The sequence below is a fragment of the Caloenas nicobarica genome, chromosome 1 (genome assembly GCF_036013445.1).
Source record: "Caloenas nicobarica isolate bCalNic1 chromosome 1, bCalNic1.hap1, whole genome shotgun sequence".
Classification (NCBI taxonomy): Eukaryota; Metazoa; Chordata; class Aves; order Columbiformes; family Columbidae; genus Caloenas; species Caloenas nicobarica.
In genome coordinates, this window is record NC_088245.1 from 77888716 (window position 1) to 77913280 (window position 24565).

Here is a 24565-nt window from a genome sequence, read left to right on the forward strand (position 1 = left end):
ATTTTAGAAATCCTATCTGCTGATACTACTCTAAGCTGCCCTTTGTGGCAAATGGAGCTACTGGCTGAAATCTTTTAGCAGTGTACCATGTTTAGAATTTTTTTTCCCCTTTGCCCTTTTTTTGGTCAAATGTAGGAGCCTGAGCAGAGGTTTGTACAAACACTGGGGCAGGATAGAGGCTGACATGCCAAGTTCCAGCCTTGTGTGATTTTTTTTTTTTTTTTTTTTTTAGGGGGGTGTGTTATGTGCCAGGCAAGGAACACAAGGTTTATAATGGACACTCTGACAGAACCTTATTTATGGTGCCTGCTGCTGCTCCCAGGCTCAGCTTTTGCATTCAGCCGGCGTTGCTGGCTTCCCACAGCAGATTTTCAAACAAGTTGCTGTAATAACCTCATAATGTTTTTTGTTTCTCTCAGTGGGCTCGATTTAGCCTTGCTGTTAGCTGATGTGACAGTTTGGGACGGAGCACCCTTCTCCTGGCACCAGCACCGAATTTGGTTCAAAGCACTGTGTTAAACCCAGTGCTGTCCCTCCGCTGCCCTCCAGAAATACAAGTGCTCTTGCTCTGTCGTTATATTAGACAGTTCCTATCTGCTCTGCTGGAAAGAAGGAAAAATCACATTTCCCCGTGATCAGATTTGGATCTTTCTCGTTAAGGAGAGTTAATTCAGCCCTGCCTGAAAGTGACTGGGAAGGTGCAGAGGAGGGGGCAGCGTTGCAGGAGAGGCTCGCTGGGCTGGGTTGGGGGTGTCTGTGCACCTTGTTCACTCTTAAGTGGTTTCAGAGGTGTTGAAAATGGGGCAATTGGTCCTTTTGCCCGTCTTCAGCCCTGTTTGTTGTTTAAAGTGGGCCCTGAAGATCTCTCTTGAAAAAGCCTCATATATAACCACTGAAACCCCTGTGCCTTGCTTGTGCTGCAGAAACCAAGAGGCTGTTGACCGATGGGGGTTATGAAGCTAATTTACAGCCAGATGCCTCTTACCGATTTTCCTCTCAGCTGTCTGTCTTTCTCTGTTTTACTTCAGCAATTAACTAAACAAATTGCTGTCTGAGCAGTGGAGCTAATGGATTCTGGTTTCCTTCAGGTTTCTCTGCAGTTCCCTTGATCTCAGCTTCATCCTCCGCCACGTGGTCCAAAGGGAAGGGCAACGAGGAGCCAAATGGACCTGGGCTTTGAGTTTCCCTCCCTCATTGGGGGCACACTTTTAGATTTCTGTTCTTTACTGAACTTCTAGTTTTAAGAAAAACTTGAGATAATTTTCAAGCCATCCTTAAGATCTCTCCTCTTCCAAATGCTCTAAACTGGCTAACAACAGAGTCAGGCGTTTTTGGCTGGGGAGAGGATCGGGTTCTCAGGGGGGACAGGCAGGCTGCAATTGCACAAGTTTTGCTTCCTCATGACACCAAACTGGAAGGTTAGTTCCTGGAAGGCGTCTTTTTAAAAAAGGCTACCTGTTTTCTGCATCCCTCAGGGGCCGTATGGGTGAGCTGTTCCTGCTGTTTCTAAGAACACTTGAGCAGAATAAAAAGCCACATCCTGAACAAAGCATTGTAGGCTACCTCTGTTGCAAAGAAGCAACAAAAGGAGAGGGAAAAGTGGAAAACTACTTAAAAAAAAATACTGATCTCTTTAAAATAAAGGAGTTACTACGATAGTTGCAATAGTAGTACTTATGTTCATTCTTGATTTGGTGATAACGTTGATAGCTTCCTTTCAATTGGATTGGCCCATAGTTACCTGTGGGATTCAGCTTCTGCCTCACTTTTTTTTTTTTTTCATTTTATGCCAATCTTCTTCTCATTGTAGGTGAAATCAAGTATTGCCCAGAAACCACAGCTCAGGAAATGTGTTGTCTTGTGTGCGAAACCAAGGATTGTAGAGTTATTGAGGCCTCCACAAAGAGCCAGCTGCGAGTCTGCCTTCGTGTCTTTGAGGAATCGTATGACTGACTTATCAGTCATGAAGCTAAGGCTTTTGATAGGGGATTGAATATAATCCCTAAATGTTTAATATGCCAGAAATTAAAGAAAAGCAATTTGTCAGATTTTGGAGTGGGCTGAGACTTGCTCCAAGACCCTGGTAACTATGTGTGTGACTCATGTCGAGGTGTTCAAGGGTCTTTATTGAGGCTTATCAGCGTAATAGGAAAACAAGCAGGGGGCTGGAGAGAGAGGGCAAGGCAGCTCTTGACGTTTTGAGTGAATTTAATACTAAGGAAAGTGAGGGAGCTGGAGCCAAATATATTGGGGAAAAGGGCTGTGCATGCCCATTCCTTGCAGTCTGTCAATGCACCGGAGTCTTGCACACGTTCTTAGCTCTCCGATAAGGAGTCTCCTCTGAACAGAAACACAAATTTGTGCCCATTAGTTGGTGAAGTTTTTGTAATATTCATTGAATGCAAGATGAAGCTGAGAAGCACACTGTGACCAATGTCTACCCTATGCTCTTGTGCAAAAAGAAAGACACAGCACAATAAGAATTAGCTACAGACTATAAATTATGTTGAACGTGGGGAAATGAGGGAAACCCAAGGCGATTTAGTTTGTATGAATGCCTCTTGCCTGAAACAGAATTATGCACAAAATAAAGCAAAAAACCTTTTAGCTGAGCTCAGTAACTGCTCTTATAAAGTCTTTGTGAGGCTGCGTTTTCAAAACCAGATCTCAACAGTAGGTTTTGATGCTTTGATGGGGCATCAGATAAACTATTAATAGCTAAGTTTTTACAAAAAGCTCATGTTCTGTTCTTGCCGTCCTTCAGAGCTTCTGGAAAAAAAAACTATTTATTTGAAGACCCAGCTATGGATCTAGGAGCCCTACTTCAGGCTCTCATTTTTTTTTTTTTTCAAATATTAGTCTGTCTATTTGCTTTAACTATTTTTTTTTTCCCCCCCTCCAGGCTGTTGTGCCTGGATGCTTTTATTTGCATACATAATGTTTGTCCCTGCAACAGTCACCGCTCTAAAAGTTGTCATGGTAACAGATTTCGCTGTTGTTCCCTTTCGAAAGCAGGGCAAGAGTGCTGGGCTGGCTGCTGGACCGGGAGCCAGGAGAACCCGGTTTCAGTCCTGCCTTGGCTGCCGGTGTTTGCCTGAGTTACCCCTGCCAGGCACAAGCAAAGCATTTCAGTGTTTGGGTTTTTTGTTTATTTGGGGGGGGGGGGGGGTGTTGGGAGTGCTTGATGTTGGGCAGCCCCCCAGATCCTGCCTAATAACCTCTGGCATCCAAGATGTTTGCCTAAAGGACTCTTTCCACACCCATGAGCTTTCTTCACACCTTGCTGTCCACCCCTGACCTGCACCCCTCCTTGCCCACATGCCGGATGGCCTCCAGTCCTCCCTGCTTCCCCAAATCCCTTTGTAGCTCCTGCCACTTACCTCTTGGTGTCCCCATTTCCCTTCCGACCCCTAGTCTGTCCTGTGGAATTCACCAGGACTGGTTGACTTTGTGGCTGCACCTCTGTTTATCTGTAGACGAGCATCAGGCCCCTGGGCAAATGTTGACATTTTTTCCAGGACTAGCTGTATGGAGAAAGGAATCTGGGTATGGTTCTTCTGCTATAGAAACTCACAGCCCTTTTATTTGTTTATTTTGTTCCTACCTACTTGTCCATTTCTCAAATATGCCTGGACACATCAAAACAATGATGATCAGCTTGCATTAAATAAATTAACTTCATACTTCTTGATATCAACAATCCTCTCCTTGATGGATCAGCCTCTTTTATTACTCTGGCATTAGGTCTGCGAGAAGTTGAATTTGCGGGACTGGGCCACCAAAAAAAAGCCTATGATAAAAATAGCTTATCTCCCAACTCTGCTTCTGTGTGTCTGCCAAGCGATAATTTGGGAGGAAGAAAAACCCAACCCTCATGATACCCATTTGGTACATGACTGACAGATTTATGATAGGACGCAGTTTCCTCCGTTTGTCTGGCAGCGAGTGGCGGGGCCATGCGATTGTGTGTCTGCCTTCTCGCCGTGAATGCTTCCAGCTGGATTTAGAGGACAGGAAATGATTTAGCGAAAGGCTTTGGGTGACAATTAACAGAATTCCTGCTGATAACTTTTTTTTTTTTGTCCTCTCCCTCAATATTTTTACAGCAAGCCCTAAGTCCTTGCAGAGTGGCATTGGAGGTGGGTGGTTACAAATATTTGATGAGTGTGTCATGGAATGGCTTTTATTTCTGTTGAAAGTATGATTTATTTTTTTTAATCTTCATCTCTTTAGTGTTCTAGTTGGTGATCAGAGCAACATAAAATTATTTTTGTTACCGGATGGTCATACCCTAAAACCCAGCCCAATGTGGCCTCAAGCAAAGGAGAGCTATTGTCAGAGTAACCAAGGAAATATTGAGTAAGATTGCCCGAGAGTCTCCTGGTAGGGAGGGTGGGGGAAGCAATTTATGCTCATGCCAGGAGTGCTCCAGCTGCATGGTAAACTGCTGACTTTGCCAGGAGCAGCCAGAGGCTCAAGTTAAGTCCTGAGATCGCAGTTGTAGTGTCAACTTTAAAGCATATGTTTAAAAAACACCCTCTGTGGTGCATTCCTGTATAAGGCATCTCTCTCGCAAAGTGGAAAAAGCAAATATTTATTTGCTGTCACACAGGATTACCTGTGTCAAAGAAAGGAAAATACTGGTGTCAAGTGTGCTCCCTCAAAAAAAAGTTTGAGTTGTCTTAGGTGCAACATTGGAAACCAATTATCTTTTCTTAGAGTTTGGTGGTCTTCAAACCTAAGGCTTTGTTTCTCACCACGGGTGAAAAAACAGAATGTGAAATTGTCGCTGTTGGTTCTTCTCTTAGAAAAGGAGGAGGAAAAAATATTTTTGAAGAGTCGATACACATGGGAATTAACCAGCTCTGTTTTCAGTAGATAAATTACAGTTCAGGAAATTAAATTGTAAATTAGATGGATATTTGTCCTTGGGAATTTGACATCTATAAACAAAACCCTTTATTTTGAGAGCTTGAGGAGCTACTGTAGGCTTTAGAAGGTTTTATGTTTGAAGACTTCTTTTCATCAGCAATGTTTATTGCACTGTACTCCCCAAATGGGAATTTACTAGAAAAGGGTGAAAATTAGTGAGGTTGGCATTGTAAGATGGATCAGGTTTTTCTGCTGATTTGTTCATGTTTTCTTGTAATGAAGTTCTATGTGGGAAAACAGCCTTTAATTGCCTGTGCAGTCAGCAGCGTCCAGGCAAACTGCTTTTATCTGCTTTGGGGTTGGTTTGAATACTGACAGCTCAGATCTTTTGATCTGCTGTAGCCTGGCTGGTGGTTTTCCCTGTGCAGGAGCAAGCCCAGGAGCAGAGGAGAGGGAAAACTCCAGTGGTCACATAGGGTGGGAAACAGAGAAGCGATGAGACCATGGAAACTATACTGAGAGCAGGAAAAATGACAGGAACTGGAAGAGTCAAACGTTGCAGTCGTGCAGCAGAGTCTATGGTCCTAGTCTGTGCTTCTGTAACTTGTATTCTGAGGCGACTTGAGCTTCAAAGTATACAGTGATTGAAATAGTATCAGCTACACAGGGAACAGAACACCTTGGAAAATTGAGCTAGTATTTTGAACCTCTGAAATTGTTTAGTAAAAATCCTCTTTGTGCTTTTACAGAAGTTTCTGTGCTCCCCTTCACTCCCCCACCTGAGTACAGACAGATAAAAAAGGGTTGAACTCCTGCTAACTGCATTTTTTGCTTTGAATGATAGAGTCTGTTTGATTAAACTCTAATGATGTATCCTGGATATGCATTACTGTCAGCCCTGTTACAGCACCATGAGAAAGGACAAGCACTGCAGTTTTGCTTCACCAATGTACAGCAGAGTGTAGGCATAGAATCATAGAACAGTTTGGGTTGGAAGGGACCTTCAAAGCTCATCTAGTCCAAGCCCCTGCAATGAGCAGGGACATCCTCAACTAGATCAGGTTGCTCAGTGCCCCATCCAGCCTGGCCTTGAATGTCTCCAGGGATGGGGCATCAACCACCTCTCTGGGCAACCTGGGCTGGTGTTTCACCACCCTCAGCATAAAAAATTTCTTCTTCGTGTCTAGCCTGAATCTCCCCTCCTTTAGCTTCAAACCATTACCCCTTGTCCTGCCATAATGGGCCCTGCTAAAAGGCACGTGAGGAGAGAGCAAGAAGAGGTCCCCACCTCTCTCATCTGAGTGACCAGCACTGAAGCAGCTCAATTCAGAATTTGGTGAGCTGATGGCACCAGTGGGCTGGAATGGGCCAGGTGTGCTGAGCAGAAGATGCACCTCCCGTTCCCCTTTCTCCTCACCCTTCAGCACAGTTGGAGAACTCCCAAAGATCCCCCAAGCAATCTTTAGACAGTTATTATTAAAATAAATGATGGAGTTTCTTCTGTCAGGCCATCAGGATGTAAATCTGGAGCATTTCCACGAGGCCGAACTGCTGCTGGACAGGTATCGGTGACTGTAAACATGTGCCACCCCAAACCAAAACCAGGGGCTCAGCGATGGCCTGGGGATAACCGGAGGTGGAACAACAGGTCTGCAAATGACCCTGTGCAGTGTGGCTGATCCAAGCACTGTTGATAAAGAATGAAATTACTCTGAAAACAATGCAGCAGCTCACAGCTTTGAACCTGCTGGTGGGTGAGGGGATGGAGCCCTCCTTCCCCAAACCAGAAACCTCAACCCCAGCCTGGCAGAAACAAAATCCCCCCATCCCCTGTTTGCAGCGCTGGCTTTCATTGCTGGACTTGTTGAGGAGCCATTCTGCAGCAGGGTAACCATGCTGTGCTTCATTTCATCACCCTTTTTTTTTTTTAAAGGAGGCTGATGCTGCTGCATCCTCCCTCTTGACTTAGTGCAGCTGGAAGAAAGAGATAAGCTGGCAAAGCCAGCAGCTGCTTGAAATGCTCCAGGCCTGTCTATGCACATCCTTGCTCCCAAATTCCTAGGGTTTTCGGAGCAGCATGGCCAGAACGCTGAAAAAGCTTTCTTTTTAATCTCTCGATCTTCACTCTGTGTGTTTTTGCCAGTGCAGGTAAAACAGAGGTGCACGCTCCATGCTCTGTAGGCACCGGTGTTTCCACCAAGGTAAACAAGAGGTAGTCTAGGTAATCACAGAGAACGATCTGAGTGAAACATCTTGTCTCTACAGCCGGTTCCTGTGACACAGGAGCAGGCAGGGCAGGCAAACTTGCCCTGCCAGGATATCAGGAGTGTTTCTCCATATTCAAACAACAAGAAATGAGATTCGTCGGTCTCTGCCCTGGCTAAATTCCAACTCCAAAAGTTTTGTCTGACTGAGGTTCATGGGGAGTAGTCCTGGGGACCGGCTCACTCCCCGTGCTCTGAGATCAATTTTGTATACATGTCCTGAATTCACGTGGCAGTTCTCCCCACAGCATGTCTGAGGCTTCAGGTTTGGTTTGGGAGCTGGCAGGCCACAGCGCTTGGCGTCACTTTATTTCTCACTCGTGGTGATGAGACACTCCAGTGCTTGCTCAGGTCCTGCCCTTGGAATAGGACAATACCTTCAACAAGCCCCAATGAAGGCTCTACTGTGGGAACAACTTCTTATGCAGCTAAAAATCTGTGTGGAGCTGGTTTTTGGTTTTGTTTGTCTGTTGTTTCTTTTTTTTCTTTTTTTTTTTTTTTTTTTTTTAAGCGGGAGGCAACCCAGCTGAAAACAAACAGGATTACATTATATCATAGAGAGCAGAATTTGGCAGGCAGGTTACAAAGCAGTCTGAATCCCACTGAACGAAAATGTCCAACAATACCGCAGAGCCTGACTGCTTCCTCTCATATATATGTTTTAATTTGGTGGATTTTCTTTGGGTAAACCAAGTTAAGATGATGATAGTTGGCTTTGCTTTGCAAGCTGCGTGCCAAACTGTTTTTGTAGCTTGCTTTATGAACTTAGCTTTTCTAAGCAAGTTAAATGGATTTAAATCCAGTATGTTAAAACCAGTTAAAGTTTAGACATTGTCTTCAATAGTGACAGGAATGCAAGAATGGCAACACTGGCTCAGACAAGTGATTCATCTGGCTCAGTATGATCCCGCTCAGCCATGGCCAGAGGTGGATGCCTGAGGAGAAGTAAGAACAAGGTACATATGCAGTGATGCTTCCTCCAGCCAGTTCAGGAAATCCATGAGCTGGATAAGGTGTCTGTGTTTACAGCAAATTTTAGTTGATTTCTGTGAACTTTCCTGGTCACCCTATGAATCTACATAAGCCTTTGGCAATCCACCACATCCTGGAGGAAGGAGTTCTGCAGATGCACTGCCTGTTGTGCAAAGGACCATGCCCCTTTGCTTCGTCCTGACCGTGGCTTTGCTCTGCACCTCTTAGTTGCATTAGCAGAGCAGGGCAAACATCAGTCCCTGGAAACTCTCTGCATGCTAGTCCTGATCTGGTAGATTTATTGGAGAATGTGTACTTCGTGTTGTTGTTTTTGTTGTTGGTTTTGGGGGCTTTTGTATGTTTGATTTTAATGGAAGCTGGTTTACCACTGTTGCCCTCTGAACCTTTTCACGTTCTAATGTACATCATTTTTTGGGCAGAGGGACAGAACTGCACTTCCACGTGAGGTTTGGGACAATCTTAGGTTTATGCAGTGGAGTACAGTTGCTGTCTGGTTTGCTCTTTTTTTTTTTTTTTTTTTTTTCCCCCCTCTCCTAAAGGGAGAAAAGTGTCAACCCTTACCAACCCTGGCATCCCTTTGACTGCTACCAAGCACTGGGACCACACGTTAGATGCTCTGGAAAGGACATTCCCCCTCTTCCAAGGGTTGAGCTGGCTGCAGTCCAGGCAGCTCCCTGGCAGGAGCTCTTTGAGGAAAGGCTGGGAGAAACCTTTACCATCTCATCCTCCTAGCACAAATATAAGTTGGAGGGAGTTCCTGTTTCTAGACACCTCAGCCTGTAATTTTGGACTGGTCAGAGACAGACCAGCTTGTGGGAGCTGGGAAGGAGGAGGGGGCTTTCTTTTGAGGCAGTCCTTGGAACTGCTTTTCAAGAGGTTTCTTATATATGTCTGCATATGTAGGAATGTCATCTGTTGAGCAGGTAGCAAATAAACATAACAGCATGGGGAATGCAATTATTTGGACCTCGTCAACATCAAGAATATTCATGTGCTGGGAGTTAGAGATTTCCTTCTATCCCTTTTTTTCCCAAAACATGTGTAAGGCCAAGTGATTCTTGGTGGAGTGGGCAGCAAATCTGAGGCAGAGAGTTGAAGTTGGCTCCTCAAATACAGTAGTGAAAGTTGTCAGTGGAGCAAAGGACATTTTATTTACCACAGAGTGCTTTCAGAGGACGTGCAGCAGCTAGAAACAAATGTTTTGAATGCTCGTCAGTAAATGCTGCAAAAAAAAGTGCTACAAGTCAAATTATTTTCCACTCCAAGTCATATTTGCTTTGTTTTTTCCTGTCTCTAATCCAAGCCATGAGTAGTAATGCCTCCATCTCCCAAATAACTGTCACATAAATATCATTTTCAAACTTGTTGAAGAGCAGTCATGGCTTGCCTATCCTGCTTGCCATCGCCTTCGTGCAGGTTTGGAGTTGTTGTCTTACCCCCGGTGCTCTTGAGAGGAAGCACAGAGGTGAGTCCATCACGGATGTGGAAACGCTATTGCTCTGCAGGCCTGGCAGCGAGGACCTGTGCCGCAGAGCTGAGGTGCAAATGCTGATGCCCATCACGCAATTGTCAGCAGCGGGCTTATGTCCCACTGTGAAGACCAGGCAACAAGGACTTAGGGGACATCACTCTGGTTCTGGCCTTGTCTGCCCCTTGGTTTCCACAGCTATGGAGTGAAAATGGTTGTGCGCACACACATTTGGGAGGAAAAAATACCCACAAAACACTTTTAGATCAATAAGCACAACACAACGTGGAAAAGACTACAGGGTTAAATTTACTGCTGTTTTAGAGACTTGGGACCTTCAGGCAACACAACACTCCTTGGGGTGTGATACTAAAAAATAAATTAGTAACCTCATTCAGCAGCAATTACTAACTCTGTCTTTTGTCTAGATGGGGAATTTTAGTTCAAGCCCTTTACGGCAGTGTTACAATGCATAATTATATGACTTGCGGTGCAGTTAGATAGATGCAAATCATCTGGGTGTGCTATCTCTCCATTTAATCAGTGATTTGTTTACCATTTGGGTACAGAAAATACTTTTATTTAAAATGAGTTAAATGCATTTCCATTAAGAGCATCAGTGGGAAATAATGAAACAACTGATTTGTTGCTAGTTAAAAGCATCCAAGAGTAATCTAGTGTAGTTCATTTACTTCGAGCTTTATGCAATACACAGTCAGCTATTTCCATACACAATACAAACCACACATGATTTCTCATGTTGTCTGTTTATGGTCTTTTCCATTAATCTTTAACTTCATTAGGAACACATAAGCTGGCTCACTTACGTGCTGGGTGTTCTCTGTAATTTAAACCCTACTTTTAATTTTTTGGGGATATCTCTCTTTGCTTTTGACATTATCATGTGTTACAGATACACTGGTATTTTTCTGGAAATGAGTGTAATAATTTTCTAGCAAGTTTGGTTGGGGAACATAAATTATCCCCTTTGCAACTGGTAAGCTGGCGTGTGATGAGAGTGTAAGGAATTTTGTCAGCAGATGAGGCTGCATATGTGCAGGTATGTGGGTGCCTGGGATAGACCAGTGGGTGCCACGCTCAGAGGAGCAACCTGAATAAAAGCCCATTGAAAGTGGTAAAAGTTCTTCTGTGTTTCTGGGACTAAACAACAAGCGTATTTGGCCACCATTTTTTCGTGATTCTTTCCTAGCCCTTACCTGAGGTCGTATGTAAAGGCTCAAACTGTCTGGTCTGTGTTTGCACAGTGTCCAGCACACAGGGGTCCTAATGCAGACTGACAAGGGCTCCAAGGTACTGCTGCACTATGAAGAATAAATACCAATTATTTATTTAGCAGCTGGAGAAAAACAACAAGTTTCCCTTCCTCTACACAGTAACCTATCATTTCTTTTTACAGGGAAGGGAGGGATGTGCATACATGTCAGTACGCTGCAAACACTGCAGTTCTCGAAGATCTGGCTGAGCCATCACTGCACCTCCCACATGAAGGAGGTCATTCTCTGCCATGTGTTTGACAGCCTTGCAGTAGGGTTTGCCAGCTTTTATGATAAACTCCCTGAACGTAAGCATTTAAAAAAAATTCCGTACTTCCATGCTAGCTGTAAAAATCGAAATGAAAACTCGTAACACAAAACAAACCACAGCAATCCCAGGACGACTCCTGTGGTTCTGCCTCACACGTGTAACTTGGTGGGGGATAATTTACCATGGAGGAACATCCAGACCTGTCATAACCTGCTTCTTCTGCGCTGTCTCTCATTCGACAGGTTTTCTGAGCATTTGTTTCTGATTAATAGACACTGCAACTGGATGTGGATGATCTGCGGTAAGAACACTATTAATTCAATTTTTTCTGCAGATGACTACACCAGTCAGTCAAGTCTGCATTTTCTCTTTTTATAGGATGAGTTTAACACAAACCAGCCCCCCTCTGTTGTATCCCTGGGGTTTAATGTATGAGATCCAGTGAGGGTTTCCTGATGGTTTGAGCACTGACTTGGGACTGTGCCTTGTCACTGCCTTTGGAGATATCACATAATGCTCTTTTCAATAGTGTTTGAGATTCAGATAGGAACCTCTCAGACTTTTCAAAGGTAGTCAGGTTAAGCACTGGCGTCTCTTTCTTCTCTGCAAGTGCTTCAACAGCTCAGCTGGTTCTCAAAACAAATACATCTTCCTAAATGTCCGCTTCTCAGTGACTAAATTAATTCATAAATCTCTTCTCAGGTAGCTTTTCCATTCCTCACCTGTGCTGTACCTTGCTTGGGTAATACTTCATTTCCTCACATGGAGGTCATCAAGATACCTTCATTAATGTGGTGCTTATGTACTGTGGGAATGGGGGGATAAACTACTTTTCTGGACACGATAGCCAAGAGGAAACTTTTATTTATCAAAATACACTGAAAGATTCTTGCTGCTGGGGGAAGGCTCCTTTTCTCCACTGCTTCCAAAATCCTCTGTGCTCCCCGATGTTTGTTGTTGGTGTGCATGAGCCAGGGGCTGAAACAGAGAAACAAACGACATGAGGAAGCAGCAGCAGGCAGATGTTACCTGTCCCTGCTACGGGAGGATGGAGTGGCCTCGCAGCTGTTGAAGAGATTGAAAACAGGAGGTAAAGAAGGGTAATGGGTAGGAAGAGATGAGCAAGGATTAAACAAAAGCTTGGGGAGCAGTTATGCCGCAGATCAGCAGTGGTTTGGCAGCACATGCTGGGAGGAGGGGTAGGTTCATCACAGCATCGACGTGCTGCAGAATTGTAGGTTTAGAGTTTTTTGTTTGTTTATTTGTTTGGTTTTATTTTTTGCCAGAAATGACATCAAGTATAAATGGCATCATCTGCCATCTTCACAGTCTTGGAGAGCGGTTCAGCAAGGTCTTTGCTCGGCTCTGTTCTGCTGCATCTGTGGAAGCAGTTGCCTATTCCCCTTAGGTGGTATCCGACAGGCGCTGCACAGCCCCAGACGGCAGAGGTGCAGTCCAAGGCATTACTGGAGGCCCTGGTTGCCACGAGAAGTATGTTTTTCTCCTAGCTCTCAGATAGCAAACTGCACTGTCATGAGAAAATGGGCAGAAATAAACTCTTTTTTTTTTTTTTTTTTTCCTCTCCTGTGGCAACTTCTTTTTTGCCTCTATACTCTCATTTTCCTTGGAGAAATGTTACACCTCTAGTCAATTTGTGGGTGAATCTCCATCCGGCCTGTGCCCTGATATCATCCACTCCCACTCCATGTATATCTTGTGAGCACGTTCTTAGCGCTTGCAGCTATTGAATAACAACTATGCAACAAGCATGAAATCGCCTCTTTGTATATCTATGTCCCTGCCACTGGAAAGATAGCTGTTCCCACAGGTGGAGCCCTGGTTGTGAAACAGAGGTGCTAATTGTGCTGATCTCAGATAGCAGCCTTTGTGTTTCACATCTGTTTTCAACCAGGAATTTAACGTTACTGCAGCACACTGAGGAGATAATGCCAAATGTGGTGCTCAATGTATTCAAATGCTTTTCAAAATGTTGTTCTTATTAGTTAATTCCAAATGTTTCTTTGTTGTCATATGCAGGGACAGGAGTTGGACTTGATGATCCTTGTGGGTTCCTTCCAACTCAGGACATTCTATGATTCTAACGTGGAAAAAAAAAGGCAGTATTTAATTTTGGAAAACTTTTTAAATAAGAAAAATGGATAGGAAAAAAAAATCAAAAGCATAACCCTTTTAAAGCAGCCCTAAAGTGCAAAGCTTCCATGGGGTTGAAACATTTTAGCTCATGCTCTGCGTCATAAAACAAGAATTGAGAAAGGTAGGGAGGTATTCCTCAGGTATACTTTTCAAGCTTCATGATTGCAATTAAATTTCAGCTATACTGCAATTCTGAAATTACAGAGATTTTTGACTTATTTTAATATACTAGCTGTATTATTTAGGAACACTAAATATTGCCGCTTTATCTAGCTTGCAAATATAATTGCATTTTTAGGTTTCTTACTGGAGCCATTGTTTTTCTTAGACTTTTCTTTGTTGTGGCTGTTTTGATGAAACTTTTGTAACTTTTTTACTTGAAAAGTAAGACTGTGTCTCAGTGAGATATATCAACTGAAATGTTCATCATTGCCTGTATGGTTTAATATATAATTATTTTAAAGAACTGCTGTATATTAACTATGCTGTCACCACACTGCAATCACTGCCATAGCATCAGCCTTGCAGCTCGTGATAGGGTATTAATGACAGGACTCGAAAATACAATTGCTTTGTAATTACAGTCACCGTACTCTACAGGTCTGCTGACTCTTCTCTAGGTTATGGTTAGGAGTGGCTAGGACTGAAAAGAAAAGCAGAAAAGGCAGCTGAAAAAATGAGGTTATCTATTTTTATTTTCTTCTATTAATATGATTTACTTTTTTTCCCCTGCACTTTCAGGTTTGAATCTTCTGAAGTCAGGACAGCTAGCAAAAGAGAAAAATTCAAACAAGGTATGTCTATCTCTTTATTTTGTAGGGAAAGGCTTCATTTTTAGGCAGCCAAGAAGAGAAGAAACTCCAGGAGACGCTGCCTGATTAACAAGTCTGCGGGGGCTGGCAGCGAGTGCTGCAGGGTTGAAAGCAAACTTGCTGTAACTGTTGGCACTTGTTCCATGTAGGAATAGTAAGTTCATTTTTGCGTGCTTCCTGATGCTTGCTCTGTGGTTGTGAGCTGATAGAAGGCAACGCTTCGGCTTCCTGAACCCTCTAAATAAAGCACCCCTTCTATATAGATGTTTTCAAAGAAAGGCACATTGTACTCTCTGCTTTGGTCGAGTTTTCATATTTGGCTCTTTGAATGAACAACTCTGGTCAGTAAACAGTTGGGAACTTATTTCAAAAGGCTTAAATGTATTGCAAGGAAAAATATCTTCACTTGAATGGCTTGGAGCAGCTCTCAGAAGTTTATTTACATAGCTGTTGCATTGTGCCACAGTTTGAAGGGCATCCAGGCTTCCTCTTTAATCTTAAACTCCTTTTACTTCAACCATTAATCCACAAATAAATTCAGTTTTCATTTTTTCTAAGTTTGTTTCTTTCAAGAGGTTATTACAGCAAACTAGTGATTATTTAAATGCTTGAATTAATACATATATTAGCTCTTATAAATTCAGACAAAGTGAACAGCAAGTCAGTCAGTCCCCATTCGTGCGTGCAGGCCATAATGTAAATGAGTGTTCCTGGACAGTGAGGATGCAAAACTCGTACCTGTGCCCTAGAGAAACCCCAAAAGGTCACTCGTGAGAGTCGTTCATTTTTAGGGCCACCTCTAATGCTAAGGAAAATGTGTTTCATTCCAGTAGAAAGTCCTTTATAAAACTAGGCATTATGAATTTAGCTAGAATTTCCTGTTCCTACAAAGCCAGCTTGAATAAAGTGGGTAGGCCAGCAGTGAATGCTCTATATTCTGGTTTTCTCATTCTCAATCAAATAATGATGCTTATTTTGCGTGATTCATTACACTCCTGGTTTATTATGTTACTAAATCACATTTATCTGTGTCAGGCCTCTTTTTCCTCAGGGTATTCTGTGTTTGGGGTTTTTTTTGTGGTTTTTTTTGTTTGTTTTTTAACCAGATGCTTAATATTTTGTATGGCACCAATATCAACATATTGTTTAAAACAACATCAGTAAAGAGTTAACTCCCACAATGATAAAAAAGGTAAAATGAGTCCCCACAGCTAGATATCTACCAAGAAATCATCTAGTGCTCTGACGTTCGCTATAGGCAAAATAAAACAAAGCACTACCAGCAATAAATCAATTCTTGTGTGCGGGTATTGTCAAAATAAGCTGTTCTGGCGCTCTCTGATCCAACTTGTAGGCCAAGTAATGCTGTCTTTTATACATCCAAGTGTTTTGAAATGCCATTGTGCTCAAGGAAGAGCTAAGCCATCTCAAATATTAATATCCACAAGGTAATGGGTGTCTCCAGCTTGTGTGGGAATCTTCATTAGGTGCCTTTAAAATCCAGACCTTCCTCAAGTAAGCTGTTAATTGTATGTTGCTTGAGATAAGTATATTAAAAATATTCCAGCTACAGATGGGCTTTAAAATCAGAGTTGGGTTTTAAATATCAACATGTCTGGAATTGTCTGATTTTTTTAAAAAAATTTCTGTCTGTCTTTCTGTCTGTCTTTCTGTCTGTCTTTCTGTCTGTCTTTCTTTCTTCATTAGAAAGTTGAGAAATAAACTCAGGGCTTTCATATACTTGCATGCTAAAGCTCTGGGGTGCCTGCCTGGCTTTTGGCCCTGTCCCATCTATATCTGTTCTATTAACACAGTTAAAAGCATTCTTCTCTTCCCCCTTTTCCCCTGCAGCTGGAAAGCACTATCCTCTGCTTTCATGAAAACAAACTGCTGCCTGTTGTATAAGCCTCCGATTGGTCCAGTTTGCTTTCACTGAAGTGGCCTATAGATCTGTAACTTTGCACAAGAGGTAGGTCGTGTAGGTGTGGGATTAAAGTCCAGACAATTTTCAAATCCATAAAAAATTCAACTTCTGTCAGGAGCCTCACCTGTTCAGACAAGGTGAGCAGGAAATTCAGATATCTAAGATGCGAAAGGTAGAAAAGGAGCAAGCATATGATGATGTGGGCCTTTTTACTTGGTGAGTTTTTTAAGTCTGAGGTCATTCTAACATTGGATATTTTCACATCTAAATTGGGTGATAAAGGCTATAATGGGGCATTTCTGTTGACCTCTCTGTGGATAAACTGCTTTTCTTCTGTGCCTGAGCACTGGAATGAAAATCTAGGATGTAGAGATCATGGTAAAATTTCCATGGATTAAAATTCTGCCAAATTTTTTACATAGAGATCTAATTTTAGGATATCACAGCAAACATCACTAGAAATATTTCCTTCTCTGCAAATCAGTAATAGACGAGAAATGAAAGTTGAGTAAGACATACTCCTTCAGTTTTACAAGGTGCAGAGTAATATGTGCGCTGGGGCAGTCTGTCAGCACCAGCTGATGATTTCTGCAGCTGGGTCCTGTTTCACGGCAAAGCCTGTATTCCTAGCTTTGGAACAAAAGATTACCAGAGATAACTGATGGAAAACATATTCCAGTTATTGACTAAGCAGCCTCACCTTCACCCTGCAGCTAATTGCAAGGTTAAAAACTGTAGTAAAAACATCTATATTTATCAACCAATTTGGTTTCTTTCTGGTCCAGATAAATGAAGCAATATTCCATTGCCATCTCTGACTATGCTTAATTTTTTTCTATGTAGACCTGTTATGACAAAATCTCTTTCATTTTAATTAAATTTTTCCAGATACTATCTTCATAAAACTAGCACTTAGAGAGGCACGATTTTTAATTTCTTCTATTTTTAATAGAAGAGGGTTAATGCTTGTTAGAAGTGCTAGAGGAGCATTTGTCACTACTGAAGCTTTCTGTATGCAAGGAGAGGATCAGCAAGGCTACATCAGATCTGCTTTTCCAGTGTCATCTTCACACAAATTTAAGGCCTCGTCTACAAAAGTGGGTAAGTACTTGCTTATTTTCAGCGTACAAATAATCTAGTAACATCAGTGAATATTCTTGGCCCGTTTCAATGAGACAGATTTTAAAACGAAGTGTTTGCTTAAATACTTGGCTGCCTTCGGGATTTGACCTTTACCTTTTTTTCATGAAGAGGAAAAAAATGCTGATTTCATCCTACCCGTTTGTAGTTAATAGCCATCACTGCTCGGAACCAGATTGAGTTTTCCAGTTAATTTCATATATATCACAAGGGAGCTGTGAGGTGATACGAGCTTTCAGCCGCTAGCACGCTTCAGCCCGAGCCAAGACGAACAAGCCTAGAAATGAAGGAGAAATGCAGCCTGTGCCTTGATTTCCTTGGGGGAAAAAGAGGCAGAGACGACTGCAAGTGTAGGACTCTTATCAGTTTGAGCTTTGCCACGGCAAGCAAACGCTAAATATTTTCTAAAGTGACCTGAGTTAACCTACTTGCAAGGCCAAAACACACGGGCCTGCTTTGGTTGCCCGCAGGCAGGCGGAGCTGTCAAGGGCATAGCAGTCCTGCTTCCCCGCTGACAACCCACAGGGGTGTCTCAGGTATCAAAGGACATTTCAAATGGCCCCAGTAACCTGTGTTTAGGCAACAGAGTTAAACCTTTCCTGGTTGTGAATGGTCCCAAGTGGGGATTTGCTCCCCGGCCTACAAAGGACGGGCAAACTTGCTGCTCCGCCAAGTTTTGAAGTCCATTCTCAGGAAAACTCCCACTGACCAAAGGCATGCCAGGATTTCATTTACTGCTGGGAAATGTGAAACCTCCCTAGCCGAAGCATCTTAATTAGGCCATTAAAGCCTGGTATAAAATGGCTGAGATAAACAGGGTCAGGAGGGCCAAGAACATTGCCAATGCGCTGTAAAGCGTTTGCTGCTCAGCCCCGGGTTTCAAACCATCCACAACCACGTTTTCATGAAATAAAACACCTGAGCCCCCTGTGTGGTGGCTCCTGGAAGGGACCCTGGGTCAATGGTTTTTGCTTAGCCGGCACATAGGCAGGGACCCCCAGGTTCTCCCTCTTCAGCGCTCAGTGCCCTGCTCTGACTTTCGGTTTCTAATTCTACCATGTTATAACTTAGTCCAGCTTTGGGATTTACTATGTGTGTTTTGGGCAGTTTGAAATGCTGCATCTTCAGTTTTCCTTTGCAGGGGTTAGTTCCAGAACAAGGGCTCTGGCACTCATTCACTTCATATTTCTTTTTCAGAAATGTTTTAATAATTGTGGTTAGTCCAGGAGACTGAATTGAAAGAATTTGGTAAAGTGGCAGATCTAGGGGCTGTGTACGTACATGTAGAAAACCAAAATGCGAGTGCAGATCTTTGGTGGTGTCTTTGTATCCTGGTGGATACAAAAAAGAGACAAATCCAAAATATTGACCACAAAAGAGCAAAAGTGAGAACTCTAGAATGGCATTACAGGTTTTTATGTGCAGGTAGATGGTAACATTATTTTTTTTTACTTTGAAGAATCAGCATTTCTGATGTCAAGAATTTATGTTCAGAAGAAGTGAGATAAGGTTGGAAGCTGTAGATGTAGGAAATTAAATACAAGTGTGAAACCCTCAGCTTATTACTCGCTTCTAGCAGTCTGCACATTCCTGCAAACAGATTTGTATTCTTATCATTTGGCAGTATTTGGTCATGCTCTCAGACCTGGGTGAGTTCTTGTTGTTTCTTTTTTTTTTTTTTCATTTTTTCTTTTTTTTTTCTTTTTTTCTTTTTTTTTTTAAACCCAACCTGTTGGAAAAATACACTGGGTATTGGGAGAGTTGTCTCAGGGAGGTAAAATGTAGCTGAAAAACCAGAAAAAGTATAAATATTTTGATTCTTAAAACCCTTGGTGGAAATTACATTTTTGTTTAAAGAATGGACAATGTTTTTAAGAATAAGAATCCTACGCTGGCAATAGCCTTTCCTTTGGACGAAACACTTTCATTCACTGCTGGACGTACAGTTTTGTGGGCCGGTACTTGGTCTTGGGCGGTGAACTGAAGCAGTGTGGATTTGCACAGGGAGGCTGTGGTGTCCTCTCTTTCTTTGGGAGAAAAGTCTTCCAGAGTGCTCTCTGTTTTGAGGTGGCTGGGTGTTGTGTTTTGGGATTTTTTTTATTAAATCAGTGGCAGTTTTCTAGTGGAATTATGTGCTGTGGGAGTTCCTGCACTGGATTGTAACATAGTTAGCTTTTGATTTAAGAAAAGGAACGATTTGTGGTTCCTAAATTTTGTAAGCCACAAAACAGAGGGTGTCATAAGCTGGTGATTAAGGTAAGCTTAGTGTGACTGTGATGTCTGGGCAGAGGAGGTGGCAATGGGCAAGGAACGCCATCCCACACACTGCTTTGGGTTTTCTGTTCTGTGCCCCTGCTGCACTGCCTCCCTCGGGTTACAGCCCCAAGGAGTCCTGAGGAGCCCCGTACCCCTGAGGCCCCAGAGGAAGTCAGGACAATGGAGGAGTTTGCCTCAGTTGATGAGGACTGGGTTAGGGACCGATTAAGCAATCTGGACATCCATAAATCCATGAGTCCAGATGGGATGCACCCGTGGGTGCTGAGGGAGCTGGCTGAAGTCATTGCTGGACCGCTCTCCATCATCTTTGCCAAGTCTTGGGAAACGGGAGAGGTGCCTGAGGACTGGAGGAAAGCAAATGTCACTCCCGTCTTCAAAAAGGGCAAGAAGGAAGACCCGGGCAACTATAGACCGGTCAACCTCACCTCCATCCCTGGGAAAGTGATGGAACACCTTATCCTTGGTGCCATCTTAAGACATATCAAGGATAAGAGGGTCATCGGGGGCAGTCAACATGGCTTCACCAAGGGGAAGTCGTGCTTGACCAACCTCATAGCCTTTTATGGAGACATAACAAGGTGGATTGACGATGGCAGAGCAGTGGATGTGGTCTACCTTGACTTCAGTAAAGCATTTGACACCGTCTCCCACAGCATCCTCACGGCAAAACTGAGGAAGTGTGGACTGGACAATCGGGTAGTGAGGTGGACTGCAAACTGGCTGAAGGAGAGAAGCCAGAGAGTTGTGATCAATGGGGCGGAGTCTGGTTGGAGGCCTGTATCTAGTGGAGTGCCTCAAGGGTCAGTTCTGGGACCAGTATTATTCAATATATTCACCAACGAGTTGGATGAGGGAATTGAGTGTACTATCAGCAAGTTTGCTGATGACACCAAGCTGGGAGGAGTGGCTGACACGCCAGAGGGCTGTGCTGCCATCCAGCGAGATCTGGACAGGCTGGAGAGTTGGGCGGGGAAAAAATTAATGAAATGTAACAAGGGAAAGTGCAGAGTCTTGCATCTGGGCAGGAACAAGCCCAGGTTCCAGTACAGGTTGGGGAATGACCTATTAGAGAGCAGTGTAGGGGAAAGGGACCTGGGGGTCCTGGGGGACAGCAGGATGACCATGAGCCAGCACTGTGCCCTTGTGGCCAAGAAGGCCAATGGCATCCTGGGCTGTATTAGAAGGGGGTGGTTAGTAGGTCCAGAGAGGTTCTCCTTCCCCTCTACTCTGCCCTGGTGAGACCTCATCTGGAATATTGTGTCCAGTTCTGGGCCCCTCAGTTCAAGAAGGACAGGGAACTGCTGGAGAGAGTCCAGCGCAGGGCCACAAAGATGATTAAGGGAGTGGAGCATCTCCCTTATGAGGAAAGGCTGAGGGAGCTGGGTCTCTTTAGCTTGGAGAAGAGGAGACTGAGGGGTGACCTCATCAATGTTTGTAAATATATAAAGGGTGGGTGTCACGAGGATGGAGCCAGGCTCTTCTCGGTGACGACCAACAGTAAGACAAGGGGTAATGGGTTCAAGCTGGAACACAAGAGGTTCCACTTAAATTTGAGAAGAAACTTCTTCTCAGTGAGGGTGACGGAACACTGGAACAGGCTGCCCAGGGAGGTTGTGGAGTCTCCTTCTCTGGAGACATTCCAAACCCGCCTGGACGCCTTCCTGTGTAACCTCACCTAGGTGTTCCCGCTCTGGCAGGGGGATTGGACTAGATGATCTTTTGAGGTGCCTTCCAATCCCTAACATTCTGTCATTCTGTGATTCTGTGAGTCACCTCCAACTTCGTGCCCAAGCGTGGCAAGGGAAATATTGAGGAGTTATGGGGGTCTCTGGAACACCTCTCCAAGCTGGTGAGTGAGCAAAGGTGGCTACTGCGTAGAATCATAGAATCATTGTGGTTGGAAGAGACCCTCAAGGTCATAGAGTCCAACCGTTAACCTAACTCTAGCACTAAACCATGTCCCTAAGAACCTCGTCTACACGTCTTTTAAACACCTCCAGGGATGGTGACTCAACCGCTTCCCTGGGCAGCCTATTCCAATGCCTGACAACCCTTTCCGTGAAGAAATGATTCCTAATATCCAGTCTAAACCTCCCCTGGTGCAACTTGAGGCCATTTCCTCTCATCCTATTGCTTGTTAGTTGGGGGACCAACCCCCTCCATGCTACAACCTCCTTTCAGGGAGTTGTAGAAAGTGATCAGGTCTCCCCTCAGCCTCCTTTTCTCCAGGCTGAACAGCCCCAGTTCCCTCAGCCGCTCCTCATCAGACTTGTGCTCCAGACGCTTCACCAGCTTCGTTGCCCTTCTCTGAACTTTCTCTGGTACCTCAATGTCTTTCTTCTAGCGAGGGGCCCAAATATTGAGGAGTTACGGGGGTGTCTCTGCAGCACCTCTCCCGGCCGCCGCATGCCCCTCGCCGGCCTGACCCAGAGCCCGAGGCACGGCCGCGCTTCGGAGGTGACGACCCCCCTGCCCGGGGGTGGCAGCGGCTGTGGCGGGGCGGGGCGGCCCCGGGAGGCGGAGGCGGCCGGGGGCGGAGGCGCCGTGCCGCGCCGTGCCGCGCCGTGCCGCGCCGTGCCGCTGCGCGGAGGGCAGCGCCGCCGCGCTCCTGTCAGCCCGCGCCCGCCGCCGGGCAGCGCCGAGCGCCCGCCCTCGCCCCGCCGCAGCCGCTGCGCCTCGTCTCTTCAGCCTCCCCCTGGATCGTGGTTTATTTTTATTTCCCCCCCCCCTTTTTTTTTTTTTGGAGGGGAGGCGTGCGAAATCCGGCTAAAAATGAGCCAAAATGTCTGAGAAAATGTCCAGCTTTCTGTACATCGGGGACATCGTGTCCCTGTACGCGGAGGGCTCTGTCAACGGGTTCATCAGCACGCTGGGGTGAGTGAGGGGCCGGGGGCTGGGGGGGGTGCCGGGCCGTGCCGGGCCGTGCCGTGCCCGCTGCGGGGCTGCGACCCGCGGGCAGCGCCGGCTCTGCAGCACAGGAAGCGGCCGGCGGCGGAGCGGGGAAAGTAGGAAGTGATGAGCCGGAGGAGAAGGGAGGAATGAGAGAAGTTGTGCTCGCACAGGCCCGGGGCAGCGGGGCCCGGACGGCGGCGGTGCCCGGCGGCGGCTGCCCGTGGGGCTCCTGCCGGGGCTGCACCTCCGCGCCAGCCCAAACCGGAATACCCGGCGTTTGCCGGAACGCGCTCTGGAGAAATAGTCCTGTGCTGCACCCAGATGTGTTAACGTAGTCATTAATTATCGCTTTTTTTTTTTTTTTTTGCTTATTCTAATTTGGGGGCTCTATTTTATTGCACGTCTTAGAATTTTGGACGGTGATATGAAGGACAAAACCTTTGCTTTCTTGCCCGTTGTCATAATCAGCTGTTAAACGTGCATCCCTTTACTTCTGGTTTACGTTTGCCTGCAGTCTTACCTGCGGTTCTTAATAGTCAGATACTTAGAGATTTAATTTAATGGGGATGCTTTTTCTGCGAGCTGCTCTTTGCGGGGTGAAGAGCTGTAGTATAACAGTGTCTGCTTCACTGAACCACTCTTGCTTGCTTGAGGTTTTTATTAATCTTGACCACTTTAAATCGCCTTCTTTGGAATCCAGAAAACAGACAGAAAACCACAGTGAATGACGTTGGGAATACCTTGGTGTCACCTAGTATGGTTGTAGTGGCATGTTCCAAGGGTGTGGTGGTTCCCTCTCATATTCGTAGGAGTGACTTTGTGGCATGTCCAAAGTAAGCACGTCCCTAAACCTTTGTCAATGGAAACATCTGCACCGCATGAATCGTAGTGATCCAATTGACAAGGCAGCTCAGACTCTGGTTAAATATCGGTGTTGTTTGCTGCTTAAACATTAGCCGTACCTTCAGAATAACAATTAAACTTGCAAAGGCTGATCTGGTGCTAATTAACGTGTGCCTGGGTATCACTCCGGTATGTTGTGGTAGGCTGCCTGTATCCTGAGATCTCTTCAATGGGGTGAAGTAAGGGCAGTATTAAAATGCTAACAATAAATGTTTAAGTTACTTGGTGGGGTACTGTTACCGGATAAAGAGACAATGTTCAAGGTCCTTTATATTTTTTAATCTTATTATTACTTTTTATCCTTGCTGTTCACTCATTTAATCTGTTGACAAGTGTTTTTTCGTGGTTTGTTCCTCCATTTGTTGATCTTGCGCCTTCGCTATCATGACTCTTTATTTTGTCTCGCATCTCCTTTTGTTTTGCTGACTATCTGAATTTTAAATACTGTCTGAAAAAGTTTCCTTTCTGGAACTGTTAACCCCTGCATATTGTTTCTTATTCTTGCAGCCCCAGCACTACTACTTTTTTGGCACAATTTGTTGTTGGGTACTTTGGTTTTGTTCTTCTTTTGTCTCATGGCTGTGTTCTTTTAGCTGGGGGAAGCTAAATTTGCCTTACTTGTCATTATGTTGAGAAAAGTTCCTCATTTCACAGAACACCTGCTTGTCTATGGTCGTGGATGTGTCTGTGGTGACTGGCACTTGTACAACTGCGTGTTGCCTGAGTACATGCTGGCATTCTTGCATTGCCGTCCTGAGACCACTAATCCTCCCCTCATCCCTTGGAGTTAGGGCAGGAGATTTACCCCCAGTTTTATAGACGGGAAGCCAAAATCAAAGCTTGCCTAAGGCACATGGGAGCTCTTTACCAGAAGAAATAATTGAACTCAAGCCAACACCCTAAGTGACAAACTATCCAGGTTTTCTTTTAGCAAGAACCAGCTAACCCAGCTCAAGAAAACTACCTGGGATGAGACAAAACTCCTGTGTGTGTCTCTCCTTCAGCGGCAGGCCAGGAGTTCAAGAATGCTGCTGTAGCTCTATTGGCTTTTCAATACAGCTTTTTTTGTGCCCTGCTCCCTGGCACGGTGAAGGCAGCTGCAGAGCCAGGAGGCTGGACTTAAGGAGCTGAAGGCCTTGAAGGAAATGTGAAGTCACCAGTGGAAAACTCCCATGTCTGCTAAATGGGAATGCTGACCCCTCTGCTGGTGGTACAAGGGCTTGGACTGAAATTTGAAGTTGTGATGCCAAGTCATGTTATCTGTGCCAGCTATTGCAATTACTGCCTTTGGAGCGGTTGCAGCAACACAAGAGGCAGAAAA

General features: G+C 44.6%; 1 protein-coding gene across 1 annotated transcript in view; it reads left to right on the plus strand.

The window, feature by feature from the left end:
* Positions 1-22145: 22145 nt before the first annotated feature.
* Positions 22146-24565, plus strand: part of ITPR2 (inositol 1,4,5-trisphosphate receptor type 2) — a 273845-nt gene continuing 271425 nt past the window's right edge. Inside the window, exon 1 of the mRNA XM_065626844.1 lies at positions 22146-22323. Coding sequence (XP_065482916.1) covers positions 22232-22323 — 92 coding nt within the window. The 5' untranslated portion in view covers positions 22146-22231. The remainder of the gene's footprint in view (positions 22324-24565) is intronic.